Source organism: Eubalaena glacialis, chromosome 3, assembly GCF_028564815.1.
Source record: "Eubalaena glacialis isolate mEubGla1 chromosome 3, mEubGla1.1.hap2.+ XY, whole genome shotgun sequence".
NCBI classification, from domain to species: Eukaryota; Metazoa; Chordata; class Mammalia; order Artiodactyla; family Balaenidae; genus Eubalaena; species Eubalaena glacialis.
Window position 1 is genome coordinate 60,856,607 of NC_083718.1, and position 16,181 is coordinate 60,872,787.

The window sequence follows — 16,181 nt, forward strand, 5'->3', positions numbered from 1 at the left end:
TATGTGCCAGACATCATTCTAGTTGCTTTCATGTGTATCTTACTTGCTAACCCTGAAAGGTGAGTATCAATATTCTGTCCCTGGTTACCAAATGAGAAAACCAAGGTTCACAGGTTTGATTCCCTGCCCAAGTTACAAGGTAGTATGTGGTGAAGTTAGGATTGAATCCTAGGCTATTTCAATCCTAACTTCGCCACATACTACCTTTTGGGCCAAGTTACAAGGTAGTAAGTTCTAATGGCCAAGTTCTTTCACCTAGAGACAATTACCTCTAATCAAAATGAGTACAACTTACTTTAAGAGGCAAAATGGAAAAAGCACACACTTTGTAACCGAAAAAGCCTAAGTACAGTCTCATTTTTGGCACCTATTTAATGAGCCATTTAAAGAAGATACAAACTCTGAGTTTCAGTTTTCTCACTTAAAAACTGGGGAGAGTATCGTCTTCAGGTTGATGTGAGGATTACAGGAATAGTGCACACACTGAGTCATTCTTTATTATCAGTGCATGTCAGACAAGCAGCCAGGGGTCAGCAAGTTTTTTCTGTAAAAGCCAGGTAGTAAATATTTTAGGCTTTTCAGGTCACATTCTCTCTTGCATATTCTTTTTTATTTTACAACCCTTTAAAAATGGCTTCAGGCCCGTATAAAACAGGCCACAGGCCATATATAGCCTATGGGTCATAGTTTGCTGACCCCTGTAAACATTTACATCATTATCATCATGATTGAAAATAAACAGTAAGTTTAAGGACCACTTAAAGGTTATATTAAAACTTTCAACCTATTTCTTCATCTACACCCACATAACACACCAATATACTTAAAAGGAAACAAAACATTACCTTTTTTTCTGGAGAGAACTTGAGGGGTTCTACAATGTACAGATCATTTGGGTCTACTGTAAGTAAGAAAAAAAGCAGACGTAAAATGTAGATTATACTATGATTAAATACTATAAATATTATATTATCCCTTTATGATTATTTTCTTAACAGAACCAATGAATTTATATTTATATCATATATTTTGCACTTGAAATTAGTAAGCCAAAAGCAATAAGTTAGGAGAGGGCACCATTCTTATTTTGGGCTTGATTGATCATCATCAAATAACTTAAGTTTTTAACTTACTGTGTGTTGGCTATCAGCTATCAGCCAACACAGTAAGGATCCTTGTTTGGGCCAGCTCTACCCTCTTATGTGGTGAGAAAAATCACATTCCAGGTAAGCTAATACCAAACCTACAGATCATCTGAATATTTTTCCAGAAGACTAAACTCTATACTGTGTTGCAAATATGGGTTAACTATGTGCAACAAGCAGTTGTGACTGTGTCTGAAAGCCAGTTAAAGGAACATACAAAAAGAGGTCTAAGAAGTTTTTTCTAATTGTTTATTACTATGATTTACTGTGCTCAAAACTATGATTTATTGTGATCAAAACTATGAACTCCAAAATCTTAAAATAGCTTGAATATGCAATATCAGCGATCAAGCAATAATGAATAAACACTCTGGCATGGTGAGTAAATTAGAAATACTAGTCTTAGGTTGCTGAGATTTCATTACTTTAGCACATTCATGACAGCTCTATGCCACCCCCACCCTGACAAGATAAACACGTATATAAAAGAGGGGCTCTGAGACTTCAGTCCTATTCAACCCACTAAAAGTAAATGATTTATAGTCTGATGCAGGCAGAAGTTTATAAGTAGCAAACTCACTATAAAAGTTCATGTACCGGAAATTTACTAACAAACAACACGATTCAACGAATTATAATTTTTTACATTGTCTTAGAAATTTGTTGAGAAAGTCACCAAATATATAAAAGTATCCAAGATTCCTTTAAATAGTCATTTCTATCAGATTACTAATCTCATTCAAATTGCTTTTTTAAAAAACATGATGTCTACTTCTAGAAATGGTTGTTAATGGTTTTCAGATCAACCTCAAGCAATTAAGTATGAATTAAAAAAAAAAATCACTAACAGCACTGAAGGGCTGTCAAGACTAAGTAAGTAATCCCAGGCCACAATAGAAGGAAAAGTAGGAACCCAGATAGTCAAGTGGAACACAAAAGTCATTTTTGTCCTGAGAGCTTGCTGCCACTGCCCAGCATCATGAGAGAGAATCATACTACATATTACTAGCCTGGGAAAGGTCAAAATTCAAAGTACAATTTTAACTGAATGCATATTGCTTTCACACATCATGAAGTTGAAAAATTAAGCCTGTCGTGAAGTTGAAAAATTAAGTCAAACCATCATAAGTTGGGGACCACCTGTACATTATAGTCCCCTTTCAACAAAAAGTTACAAGGCATTTAAAACGGGGCAAACACAGTTTGAAAAGACTAAACGTGCATTAGAACCAGAGTTAGATATGGAAGGAATGCTGAAATTATTAGACCAGGAATTTTTAAAAACCATGATTAATATACTAAGGACTTAAGTGGAAAAAAGTAGACAACATGCAAGAACAGATGGATAATGTAAGCAGAAAAATTCTAAAAAGGAATTAAAAAGAAATGCTAGAGATCAAACACAGTAACAGAAATGAAGAATGCCTCTGATGGGTTCATTAGTAGACTAAACACAGCTGAGCAAAGAATAACTGAGGCTGAGGATATGACAATAGAAATTTCCAAAACTAAAAAGTAAAGAGAAAAACGAATTTTAAAAAAATGAACAGAATACCCAAAAACCATGGGACAACTACAAAAGGTGTAACATACGAGTAATGAAAATACAGAAAGACAAGAGTGGGAGAATGGAACAGAAGCAATATTGTAAGTAATAATGACAGAATTTCCCTAAGTTAATGTCTGACAGCAACCACAGATCCAGGAAACTCAGAATACCAAGAAGGACAAATGCCAAAATTACTACACCCAGGCATTTCATATACAAACTTCAAAAAATCAAAGATACAAGCTAATATTGAGGAATTGTTGCCAATAGACCTGCTTTTGCAAGAAATGTTAAAAGTAGTTCTTCAGAAAGGAAAATAATACAGGTCAGAAACTCTGATCTGCATAAAAAAGGGAAGAGTATCAGAGAACGAGTAAGTGAAGGTAAGATAAAAACTTTTCTTATTCTTAATCCATAACGTAACAACTTGTTCAAAACAATAATAGCAACAATGTATTTGAGTATGCTTATGTAACTATACATGCTTATATAGAAGTAAAAAGAATGACAGAAATGATATAAGGGATTGAAGAGAGGAATTAGGAATATTTTGTTATTATAAAATATTCATATTACCTGTAAAGTAGTATAGTGTGATTTGAAAGGGGACTTGTGGGACTTCCCTGGTGGCGCAGTGGTTAAGAATCCGCCTGCCAATGCAGGGGACACGGGTTCGATCCCTGGTCCGGGAAGATCCCACATGCCGTGGAGCAACTAAGCCCGTGAGCCACAACTACTGAGCCCACATGCTGCAACTACTGAAGCCCGCGTGCCTAGAGCCCATGCTCTGCAACAAGAGAAGCCACCGCAATGAGAAGCCCGCATGCCACAACGAAGAGCAGCCCCCGCTTGCTGCAACTAGACAAAGCCTATGCGCAGCCACAGAAGATCCCACATGCCACAACTAAGACCCAATGCAGCCAGAAATAAATAAATATTAAAAAAAAAAGACTCCATGTAAAATAGGTTGTCTCAAGAGTGAAATAGATACCTGCATGAAATAAGATATCTGCAACATTTAACCAACCAACAATTAGAATCCAAATCTCAAAAATAACTATAAACCAGTATGAAAGAGAGAAACAACCCAGTAAAAGAACAGGCAAAAACCTTTAATGCCCAGGAACATCAACTAATAAAAGGCATAAGTAAACATGCTCAACCCCACTAGTAATCAGGTAATGCAAATTACAATTGCAATGAGGTTAAACACTTTAAAACTGGACAATTCTAAGTGCGTGCTGGTAAAAACATAGAATAATGGGAATTCTCATGGTACTGGTGGAAGGATAAACTGATGTGATCACTTTGGAAAAGTTTGCCATTATCTTATAACTTGTAGATAAGCATACCCTACAACCCAGCAATTTTACATCTAGGTAATATTCCTAGAGAAACTCATGCAACTATGTGCCGGTATACAAACAAACGGAATGTTTACAGCAGCATTATCTGTAATAGCCCCAAACTGTAAACAACACAGAATGGATAACTACATTGTGATTTAGTCAGTTACTGAAATACTATACAATATTGAAAATGAAGTATAATCATGTATATGAACCTTACAAATAGAAAGCTGAAAGAAAGAAGACAAAAAAGAATATATATGGTATGATTCCATTTATCAAAAGCTCAAAACCAGGCAAAAATCAAATTATATTGTTGAGGAATCCAAACACTAATGGTAAAACTATTAAGAAAATGAAGAATATGACTATTTCAAAAGTCAAGATAGCTACCTCTACAGGAGCAATACCGAAAGTGCTGGCCTTGTTCTATTTCTTGATCTGGGTGTTAGTTACACAGGTGTTCACTTTATAATTACTTTGCATGTTGTGCATTTCAGTTTTGTGCACTTTTTTGTATTTCACTTATTTTATAATAAAAATGTCTTACAAAAATCAAAACAATTTTGGTCCACCTGGCTAGTCAACAAAAGTGAGAGACGCAAATCAAAGTATAAACTACAAAACACTGATGAAAGAAATTAAAGAAGGTACAATAAAATGTAAAGACATCTCACGTTCATGACTGGAAGACTTCATATTGTCAAGATGTCCATACTACCAAAACGATCTATAGATTAAGCATAATCCCTATCAAAATCCTAATAGCATTCTTTTGCTGAAATGCATCCTAAAATTCATATCAAATCCCAAGTGATCTTAAATATGCAAAACAATTTTTAAAAAATAAAAATAGAGGACTCACACTGCCTGATTTCAAAACACATCACAAAGCTACAGTAATCAAAACAGTGTGGTACTGGTATAAAGAGGCATACAGACCAATGGAATAAAAAAAAAAGCCCAGAAATAAATCCTCTCACAAATGGTCAAATAATCTTCAACAAGGGTGGCAAGACCACTCAATGGGGAATGAACGGTCTCTTCAACAAATAGTGCTGGGAAAACTGGATATCCACATGCAAAAGAATGAAGTTGAACCCTTATCTTACATCATATACAAAAATTAACTGAAAATGGATTAAGAACCTAAACATAAAACCTAAAACTATAAAATTCCTAGAAGAAAACACAGAAGGAAAACTTCATGACATTGGACTTGGCAGTGATTTCTTGGATGTGACATTTAAAGTACAAGCAACAAAAGTAAAAATAGACAAATGAGACTATATCAAACTTAAAAAATTTTTGTCCATCAAAGGACACAATCAACAGAGTGAAAACTCAACCTACAAAATGGGAGAATATAGCTGCAAATCATATATCTGATAAGGGATTGATATCTAGAACATATAGAACTCTTACAATTAAACAATAAAAAATAACCTGATTTAAAAATGAGCAAAGGACTTGAATAGACATTTCTTCAAAGATGATTTACAAATGGCCAACAAGCACATGAAAAGATGCTCAACATCACTAATCATCAGAGAAACACAAATCAAAAGCAAAATGAGATATCACCTCACATCCATTAGGATGGCTACTATCAAAATAGAAAACAAGTACTGGTGAGGATGTGGAGAAATCTGGAACCACTGTGCACTGTTGGTGGAACTGTAAGATGGTGCAACCACTATGACAAACACTGTAAAGTTTCTTCAAAAAATAGAACTACCATATGATCCAGCAATCCCATTTGAGTACATAGTTGACCCTTGAACAACATGGATTTGAACTGCATGAGTCAACTTAAACGTGGATTTTTTTCAACAGTAAATACTACAGTACTACACAATATGTGGTTGGCTGAATCTGCGGATCCAGAACCTCAGATACGGAGGAACCACAGATATGGAGGGCCAACTATAAATTATACGTGGATTTTCAACTGCACAGAGACTCAGTGCCCCTAACTCCAGCACTGTTCAAGGGTCAACTATATATCCAGAAGAACTGAAAGCAAGCTCTTAAAGATATATTTGCACACTCATGTTCACAGCAGCGTTATTTCACAATAGCCAAGAGGTAGAAGCAACCCAAATGCCCATCAACACATGAATAAACAAAACATGATTATATCTGTACAACAGGATATTATTCAGTCTTAAAAAAGAAGAAAATCCTGTCACATGCTACAACATGGATGAAACTTGAGGACACTATGCTAAGTGAAATAAGCCGGTCAGAGAAAGACAACTCACGTAAGAGGAATCTTATATTATTTATCTAAAATATTCAAATTCACAGAAACAGAAAACACAACGAAGGTTACCAGGGCCTGGGAGGAGAGGAAAAAAGGGATTGGTTTAACGGATATAGAGTTTCAGATTTACAAAATGGAAAGGTTCTGGAGATCTGTTTCACATCACTGTGAATATACTTAACATTACTGAACTATACACTTAAAAAGTAAATTTTTAAGAGCAAATTAAATTTCAAGATGGTAAATTTTACATGTCTTTTACTACAGTAAGAAAACAAAATAAGACATGGACCCTTCTCACTGAGCTTAGAATTTAAAATAAGGCAAGTACAGGATGGCTAAAATCAAAGTAGGCTATAATAAATGCCTTAAGAAGAGATTTAATTCAAGCAGGAGAAGAAATAAATGAATTAACAAACAGCGGAATCAGAATTAAAGCCAGCTTCCTGCCTACTGTACTCAACTTTTTTAACTGTAAAGATGAACCAAGATGACACAGTTGTTTAAAACAGAAGTAATTCTATTATCAGGTACAAAAGGCTATTCTATCTGGCTTTGAAGAGTTACATAGAGAAAAGAAATAGTAAAATAGGATTTCAACTAATTTAAAATGAGACTAGAAATGCTGAGAAGGAAAAACATCTCAACATACTTCCTAATCACACGAACACAGCTCAAATAAGTAATATACATACACCCACCACAACGGCTAAAAGACCAACAATACTAAATGTTAATAGGGATATGGAACAAATGGAACTCTCAAAAAGAGCTGACAGGAGGGCAAATTCATACAACACTCTGCAAAACTGTGTGGCAGTATTTACTAAGGTGGAATATACACAATCTTATGATAGAGCAATCCCATTTCTAGGTATATACCCAACAGATGTGTGTTCATGTGTACGCCAAAAGATATGTAATAGCCTCAAACTGAAATAATCCAATGTAAATGAATAATGTATGTTTGTATAATGCAGTACTATACAGGAATAAGAGTAAACAAACTACAACTATACTCAATGACATGGTGAATCTCACAATATCAAAATATGTAGTGGCTATACTGAGAGGGGATGGGCAGTGTAGAGCACAAGGACGTTTCTGGGGTGCTGGATAATGTTCTGCTTCTTAATCTGGGTGTTGGTCACACAGGTATGTTCAGTTTGTGAAAATCCACCAAGCTTCACATAAGATAAGTACACTTTCCTGTACAAGTTATACTTCATTTAAAAAACTCAGTTATAAAAAGACACATCAGCCAAAAGAAGAAAAAAAGAGAAAGAAAAAGGCAGGAACTCGGATGAAATTTACTAGTCGTAAGTAAACACACATGTAATGGATTAAGTCTGTAAAGTTTTGTGATAACAGTAAACCAGAGAATCTCAGGAATGATTGCTTAAATGATTGAATCAATTGAAACATGCTGCTCAGTTACTAAATCCTAAAGAAAGAGAATCCAATGATTATTAAGAAAGCACTAGTTGAAATATATCATTAATTTGGCTATTTTAATATTGCTATGAAGATAAGTCTCTCAATAAGCACTAATTACAGTACTAATTATAAAAAGTACTGATACAGGAAAACAACCACTCAGTACACACCCATTCATTTAAATTTAAGTATTCATTAAGTGTTAGACAATGGAATACTATTATAGACCCTGGGCTATGAAAAAGAGAAAGACCTGATTTATTTTTCAGAAAGTGCCTCACAGACCTAAACTAGAGACAAAAGGGGTCCTACCTGTACAGGAAGAGAAGGCAGATAAGCACAGGATACTATGGGAGCACATTCAGGTTTTCCATATCTGCTGAACTTTCTCAAACACCCCTTTCTAAAAAGAAATACTTCTAAACAGGAGCATGTGCAAATAAGGCTACCAATGGCTAATTTCACTAAGCCCCCCACCCCACCCTCTGGGCTTTTAGGAACAAAGATAGATTTAAAGTGTGGAAATGGTAAAGTGGCTTTGACACTGCACAAAGGCTACTTATACCCACTGTTCTGTTGCAGATGGTCTCGAACACAACATTGACATTATGCTTCTGCTAGAAGGAAGCTAGATTCACGTTTCTATACACGTATTACATATCCACAAAAATTTACCTTCTTTCCCAGTTAATTGTAGAGACTTGGATCTGATGAGTGGGAATGACGTTCTCCTTTTCAAACTCATATCATCATAGGAAGAGAAACACCTAACATTAAGAAAAAACAACATTGGGCACAATGAGTAAAATACATGTAATTTACTCTGTAGTTGGGGCTAGACAGACGTTAGAGAACTGTTCATGCCACATAGGACTAATCTCTAAAGTAACACTCCAGTTATTGATAACACATGTAAAAAAAATTTAAGGATCATTCTCTAAAAGGTGTTGTATTAGAATACCTATTCTCCTCCTCCCCCTTTAAATTCCACATTGAAGCATCTTTCACAACCATTTCAAGGGTTTTTATGCACTTACTATCAATGTTCTCTCTATTAGAGTCTATAGAACCTTCCAGGCATAGGACCATCTCACTAGTTCCAATGATGTTTTTAACATTTTGGTTTCAAGATAATCATACGGGGAAAGAAATTATCTCAGTATCCTTTATTTGCTCAAATTTCTCAAAGGTGTAAGAGGAACTGGACTTCCCTGGCAGTCCAGTGGTTAAGACACCGTGCTTCCAATGCAAGGGGCATGGGTTCAATCCCTGGTCGGGGAAGTAAGATCCCCCATGCTGTGCAGTGTGGCCAAAAAATAAAAAATAAAAATAAGAGGAAAACTGAAATATAATGCTGCCTTACCTTTTAGGGCTTGGATACTGATTACTTTTAGGAAGTTTTGAAATATAATCTCCATCAAATTGAGAAGTGTTTCGACAACGCTGCATACAAAGCATCAGTCCCAAGACAACACAGAGAACCAAAGATATGACAAGATAGCTTTGTCGATCTGAAACCTGAGATGAGAAGAGGGCTTAATAAGAATAATAATTTGAAAACCATATTAGAAAAAAATACAATGGGATCTAAAGTTCAAAGGACAAATCATTTTAAACATTTTTTTTCAGAGTGCTTCAAAACTGTAAATGCAGGGCATGCTCTTTGAAAATGTACTACAAAGGCGAAGTTTTACTTTTTCTTCTCCCCCCCTCCATTCTTTAAAAATTTTCAAACCTATGGAAAAGTTTTAAAAATAGTATAATACAATGAATATAACATAATATGCCTTTCACCAATCATTAACATGTTCTCCAGTCATTAACATTTTGCCACATATGTTCCATTTTTTCATTTGTACTATCTTCTCCTTGGTGAGAAAAAAAAAAAAATCATGCTCTTACCTATCTTTCCCACCTTACAAAACTAAACCACCAATTGCCCAGTGATTTAAGCCTGGGGATCACCCTTAATTCCTCACGTCCCACATCCAATCTTTCAGCAAGGCTTGTCTTTCTACCTCTAGAATATATCCTGAATTCAGCAACTTCACAATGTTCTCCACTTCTAAAATCCTAGTCCAAGCCAACATCACCTCACCCAGGCTACTGCAATTGCCTCCTTAATTGGTTTCCTCCCCACTTCCACTCTTGCTGGTCTCTAAGAGGCAATTCTCTATAGAGCAACAAACAGGGAGTTTCTCAAAGTGTTTTCAATGAGACGATCCATGTTACTTCTTTACTGAATACCTTCCAATGACTTGCAGTGATTAGAATAAAATTCAAACTCTATATTGCCTACAAAGGCCTACATGACCAGGTCTCTGCCAATTTCCTAAACTCATTTCTTACCCTTACTTCTCTCATTCACTCTGCTCCAGCCACACCAGCTTTCTCTCTGACCCCAGACACATTACACTGTTTCTAGTCACAGGCCCTTTGCCCTACTTCTGTTACTAACAGATTTGTTCTGACCCCAGGCTCTGTGTGGAGGCTAACTCCTCTTGAGCACTCAGTTCTAATGCCACCTCCTCAGGCAAGCCTTCCAACATCACCGTAGCTAAAGCAGCAACACTTAAAGCACCACCAGTCCACACACACAAGTTTCACTCTCTACCCCACTGTCCTTCATATATATTTACTGTATGTATTCCCTCTCTCCCCCAGGTGAGAGGGCCCTGTGAGGCTAGGGACTCTTCACTGCTGCATGCCTCAACCTAGAACTGGACAGCTCATGCTTCACACACACCGGTAGCTCAATAAATACTGCTTAAATCAATGAAAAAATTGTTTCATTAAGCAATTAATAAGCCTGTTTGAACTGAAAATGAAGTATATATTGCAACTACCAATGGTTTACAAAAGGCCTAACAGAATTGCTTTATAACTGTAATTTAGGTTAAGACCTAAACTATGAAAGCTGTGTTTTCCAAAAGATTATGATAATTAATATATTTCCAAAACTTTAAAATGCCACATTCTGGTGTTCTGAAAAAGTTCTTTATAAATGACAATCTTCTTCGATTAAAGTTCTTAGATATGAAGCCTGCCTTTATGACACCGTTTCCTACAATACCATCAATAACAATTACCTCATGTTTTAATTCTGCTACTGTTGTTGATAAATTTGAAACAAGCTGTGTCATGTTGGTCAGTTGTGCTTGTAGCAACTGGATGGCTTCAGTTTGCCGCTGATCCTATAATAAAGGAGGAAATAAATATTATTTTCCTTTGTGTTTCATGTGTACTGTAACTACATTATAAATTCAAATAAAAAATCTGGAAAAACTGTTAAATTCCTCAGGGCGGCGGGGGGGGGACATATTAATAGGAAGCTCTTAATGAATGAATACTGTAAACTTGGACCAGAAATTTAAAAAAAAGACATAAAACACTTCAAGAATCTAAGACTATTCAACCTTCCTCCCCTGCCCAGAGCCAAAAAAACCCAAAAACCAAAAACCAAAAAACCTTTTGCCATTCACTGCTACCATGTAGAATATTGTCTAACAGATGCTAATAAACTGCTTTTCAAGTTAATATGGGCTCCATATGTATAAACCAGTATATAACCAGCTATACGCAAAATAGTCACTTTGTCAAGCATGCTTTTTTTTTTTTAAACCAAAGCAGTCAATACAAAGACATGTTGAAAAATTTTTGAAGAATGTTTCTGGGTATCAAGCAGGCTCACACCAAGAAGGTTTTAAAAGTTCTATTTCACAGCATATTAGGATGGAACTTAGGATGTCACAGAGTCAAAAAACTACAACAGATGCTCTAGTCAACCAGTGAAAAGAAATTCATCAAAAACACCCATCTTTCCAGCTCTGAATTTTAGAAACTTTTATAATCAACAGACATGTCTTTATTTAAAATATCACTTGCATGCATATTTTAGAGACTTATGCAATATACTCATGGTCCTGAACCTACGTTAGGTAGACTATACTGAAAATTTCAACTAACTAGTGAATTTAGGAAGAAGGAAAAGAGGGCAGAAAGAAGTCAAGGAAATCTAACACTCTAATTTAGGACCCTCTATGAAATAGCTACATAACCATTTATTATTCTAAACCTAAGTTTTTCAAATTTAGATTTAAATAATCTTTAAGTCTCCACTGTGTATGTGGGGGTGAGTAGGCGGATGTATAAAACTGTAACAATAAGTTTCACTTACTTCCCTCACTGTGATCCACTGTGGTACTTTCTATCCTACTTCATCTTTTTTTTTTTTTTAATATTTTATTTATTTATTTATTTATTTATGGCTGTGTTGGGTCTTCGTTTCTGTGCGAGAGCTTTCTCTAGTTGTGGCAAGCGGGGGCCACTCTTCATCACGGTGCGCGGGCCTCTCACTATCGCGGCCTCTCTTGTTGCGGAGCACAGGCTCCAGACGCACAGGCTCAGTAATTGTGGCTCATGGGCGCAGCTGCTCCGCGGCATGTGGGATCTTCCCAGACCAGGGCTCGAACCCGTGTGCCCTGCATTGGCAGGCAGATTCTCAACCACTGCGCCACCAGGGAAGCCCCTACTTCATCTTTTTAAAATGCTGAATGTGATTCATTAAACTGTTTCTTTTGACTCACTTTTGACAAACACTGAGAAATTCTAGACAGTTTTAAAGGACAAGTTATTACAGTTATTAAATTGGTTAACACTTCTAATCAAGATTTACTTCCAATAGTGTTAATGATACACAAGATTATTTAAAAGTACTTAAACAAGTCTTTCATAAAGCATAGATGTTAAATATAAAGGGAAAATATAGAGGGAAAATGTTAATGAAGAACTAAATAAATACTGTGTTCATGGGTCAGAGGACTTAATACTATTAACATGTCAATTCTCCAAACTGATCTATAAGTTCAACACAAACCCAATCAAGATCCAAACAGGTTTTTGTTTGTTTGTTTTTGGTAGCAACTGACAAGCTGATTCTAAAATCTGTATTAGTCAAATCCAGATTAGCCAAAACAATTTTGGACAAGTGCAAAGTTGGAGGATTCACTCTACCTGATTTCAAGAGTTCCTATAAAGCTACAGTAATCACAACAGTGCAGTATAAGCAAAAAGACAGACACAGATGAACAAAGCAGAAGAGAATTCCAGACACAAATCCACATGTATATGGTGAATTGATTTTCATCAAAAGCGCAAAGGAAATCCAGTGGAGAAAAGGTAGTCTTTTCCACAAATGATGCTGGAAGAAAGGAATATTCATGTTTCTCAATCCCCTCCCTCACAAAAAAAGAACTTTGATCCATACTCTGTAACATGTAAAAATTAAAATGGATCATAAACCAAATGTAAAACTAAAACTATGCAAATTCTAAAAGAAAACAGGAAAACAATCTTTGTGACTTTGGGTTAGGCAAAGAGAAAACAGGTAAATTGGGCTTCAATGAATTAAATTCGGCTCTTCAAAAGATATGTTTAAGAGAATGACAAAACAAGTAATGGACTGGGAGAAAATATTTGCAAAGCCTGTCTCTGATAAAGGACTCATACTAAGAATATGTAAACAACTTTCAAACCTCAATTTTAGAAAAAAAAAAAAAGAGGGGTGGGGAAAAACTGTGTGGAACCACAATTATAACGTGTCACAAACTGGGAGTAAGATGCAACTAAACTCTGCAACCTGAGGCCTCCTCACCTCACCTCACCTCACCTTCCCTTAGTCCCAAATAACCTTTTAAAAAAGTTAAATATAAAATTTCTTCATGATGGTAACACACTATAAAAACTTATTAATGAACATCACATTTAATGCTGCAATACTGAAATCAATCCCTTAAAATCAACAAGACAGGGGAATGGCCACTATCAGTCCTATTGCATCACTGTACAGCTCTAGGCAAGAGATAAGAGGAAAAAAGAAGAAATAAAAAGGTATAAGGATTAAAAAGAAATAGAGCTGTTTATTTGCAAGTAATAAAACTGTCTACACAGAAAACCACAAATGATTTTAGAGTTTAACAAAGTTGCCAAAAAGTCCACTGCACTTCTACACACATACACATACATACAAATCTTGAAATGTAATACAAATAATGCTCAAGAAAATTTTCTCTTGAGGAGATACGGATGCTAACAGCTAGAAAACATCATATTACAGCTTAATCATCAGCTATCAGGGAAAAAGTGAACCAACATTACTTATCCTTCTTACCAGAGAGATCCTACAAAATTCAATGGAAATTTATATAAAAAGTAAATAAGATATGAAGATGACCAACCTGCTCCTCTGCTATTCTTGAAGTATTCTGAAGTTTTACTATTGTCTTATTGAAAGCCTTTTGCATTTCTTCCATTTGTTTTCGGTACCTATGGAGTAAGAATTGATTTAAATTGGTTTTAATTTCTTATTTATTAACTTATTACTGGAAACACACTTCTGATTTCAGTATGTAAGATAAATCCATATTTCTGAAAATGACTCTTACTGAACCCTGTGCAATACAGGAAAACTTACAAAGGTAAAATAAAGAGGTCCCTTGAGGTATTTGCTACCTCAAAATCAATCCTATGTTCCTCACTGCTATAAAAGATTTACTAGTCGCATATATAGTCAATAATTTATGACAAAGGACCCATGAATATACAATGGGGAAAGGACAGTCACTTCAATAAATGGTGCTGGGAAAACTGAACAGCCACATGCAACAAAATGAAACTGGACCCCTATCTTATACCATACACAAAAATTAACTCAAAATGTATTAAAGACTTGAACGTAAAACCTGAAACAACAGAACTCCTAAAAGAAAACACAGGCGGTAAGCTCCTTGACATGAGTCTTGGAAATGTTTTTTGGATTTAACACCAAAAGCAAAGGCAATAAATGCAAAAAAACCAAGTGGGACTACATCAAACTGAAAAACTTCTTACAAAGCAAAAGGAACCATCAACTTAATGAAAAGGCTACCTAGAGGCCTGGGCTCTAGAGCCCACACACCACAACTACTGAAGCCCGCGCGCTTGCAACTACTGAGGCCGCACACCTAGAGCCCGTGCTCCGCAACGAAAAGCCACTGCAACGAGAAGCCCGCGCACAGCAACGAAGAGTAGCCCCGCTCGCCACAACTAGAGCAAGCCCGCGTGCAGCAACAAAGACCCAATGCAGCCAAATATAAATAAAACATTAAAAGAAGAAAATTGGCAGAGAATCTCAATAGATATTTTCCCGAAGAAAACAGATAGATGGCTAACAGGTAAAAGATGAAAAGATGCTCAACATCATTAATCATCAGGGACATGCAAATCAAAATCACAATGAGTTATCACCTCACATCTGTTAAAATTGCTATTATCAAAAAAAGAAAAAATAACATGTTCGCGAGGATACAGAGAAAAGGGAACCCTTGTACACTGTCGGTGGGAATGTAAATTGGTGCAGCCACTATGAAAAACAGTATGGAGGTTTCTCAAAAAATCAGAAACAGAACTGCCATATGATTTAGCAATTCCACTTCTGAGTATTTATCTGAAGGAAAAAAACCACTAACTTGAAAAGATATCTGCACCCCCATGTTCAATGCAGCCTTTTATACAATAGTCATGACCTGGAAGCAAACTAAGTATCCATCAATAGAAGAATAGATAAAGAAAATGTGGTATGTGTATACCAAGGAACATTATTCAGCCATAAAAAAGAAGGAAGTCTTGCCATTTGCAACAACATGGATGGACCTTGAGGGCATTACGCTAAGTGAAATAAGTTAGACAGAGAAGGACGAATATCATATGATCTCACTTACATGTGGAATCTAAATAAACGGAAAAAAAATCTTGAACTCATAGATACAGAGAACAGATTGGTGATTGCCAAGGTGGGGGGTGGGGGTGGGCAAAACTGATGAAGCGGGTCAAAAGGTAAAACTTTAAATGAATAAGTAACAGGAATATAATGTACAGCATGTTGACTACAGTTGATAATATTGGATTGTATATTAGAAAGTTGCTAACAGAGTAGATCTTAAAATTTCTTACCACAAGGAAAAAAGGAAAGTTGTATGTGGTGATAATATTAACCAGACTTATTGTGGTAATCATTTAGCAATATATACAAATATCAAATCATTATGTTATATGCCTGAAACTAATACAATGTTATATGTCAATTACATCTCAATTAAAGATTTATTAGTGATTTCTGTGGTTCCTTTAGTGGGGCAAATAGGGTGGGGGTGGGGAGAGGCAAGAACAGGTATGATGTAGGCATGCACACACACCCACAGAAAATTTGCCAATAAATTATATGTATGAATTAAGAAGAAACCCCTTTCAGGATATAATGATGACCTTAGTGACATTTCATTAGCAGCATTTTAATTTAAGATTACGAAAAGGTAGCCGTTTCAGAAATTCTGGGCATTGAGTGCCTAGGTGGTTACAAAATGTTGGAAAAGCCCTAAGGACGCTGGATACTTAAGGAA

The 16,181-nt window shown here is 35.8% G+C and overlaps 1 protein-coding gene across 2 annotated transcripts in view; it reads right to left on the reverse strand.

Annotated features, from left to right (window-relative positions):
- The window catches only part of SUCO (SUN domain containing ossification factor), a 72,743-nt gene that overhangs the window by 2,286 nt on the left and 54,276 nt on the right, over nt 1–16,181 (reverse strand). For both annotated transcript variants that reach the window (XM_061183100.1, XM_061183101.1), the window contains 5 exons: nt 13,983–14,070; nt 10,836–10,940; nt 9,110–9,264; nt 8,422–8,513; nt 846–901 (listed from right to left, as the gene is read on the reverse strand). In XM_061183100.1, the coding sequence (XP_061039083.1) occupies nt 846–901; nt 8,422–8,513; nt 9,110–9,264; nt 10,836–10,940; nt 13,983–14,070 (496 nt within the window). The remainder of the gene's footprint in view (nt 1–845; nt 902–8,421; nt 8,514–9,109; nt 9,265–10,835; nt 10,941–13,982; nt 14,071–16,181) is intronic.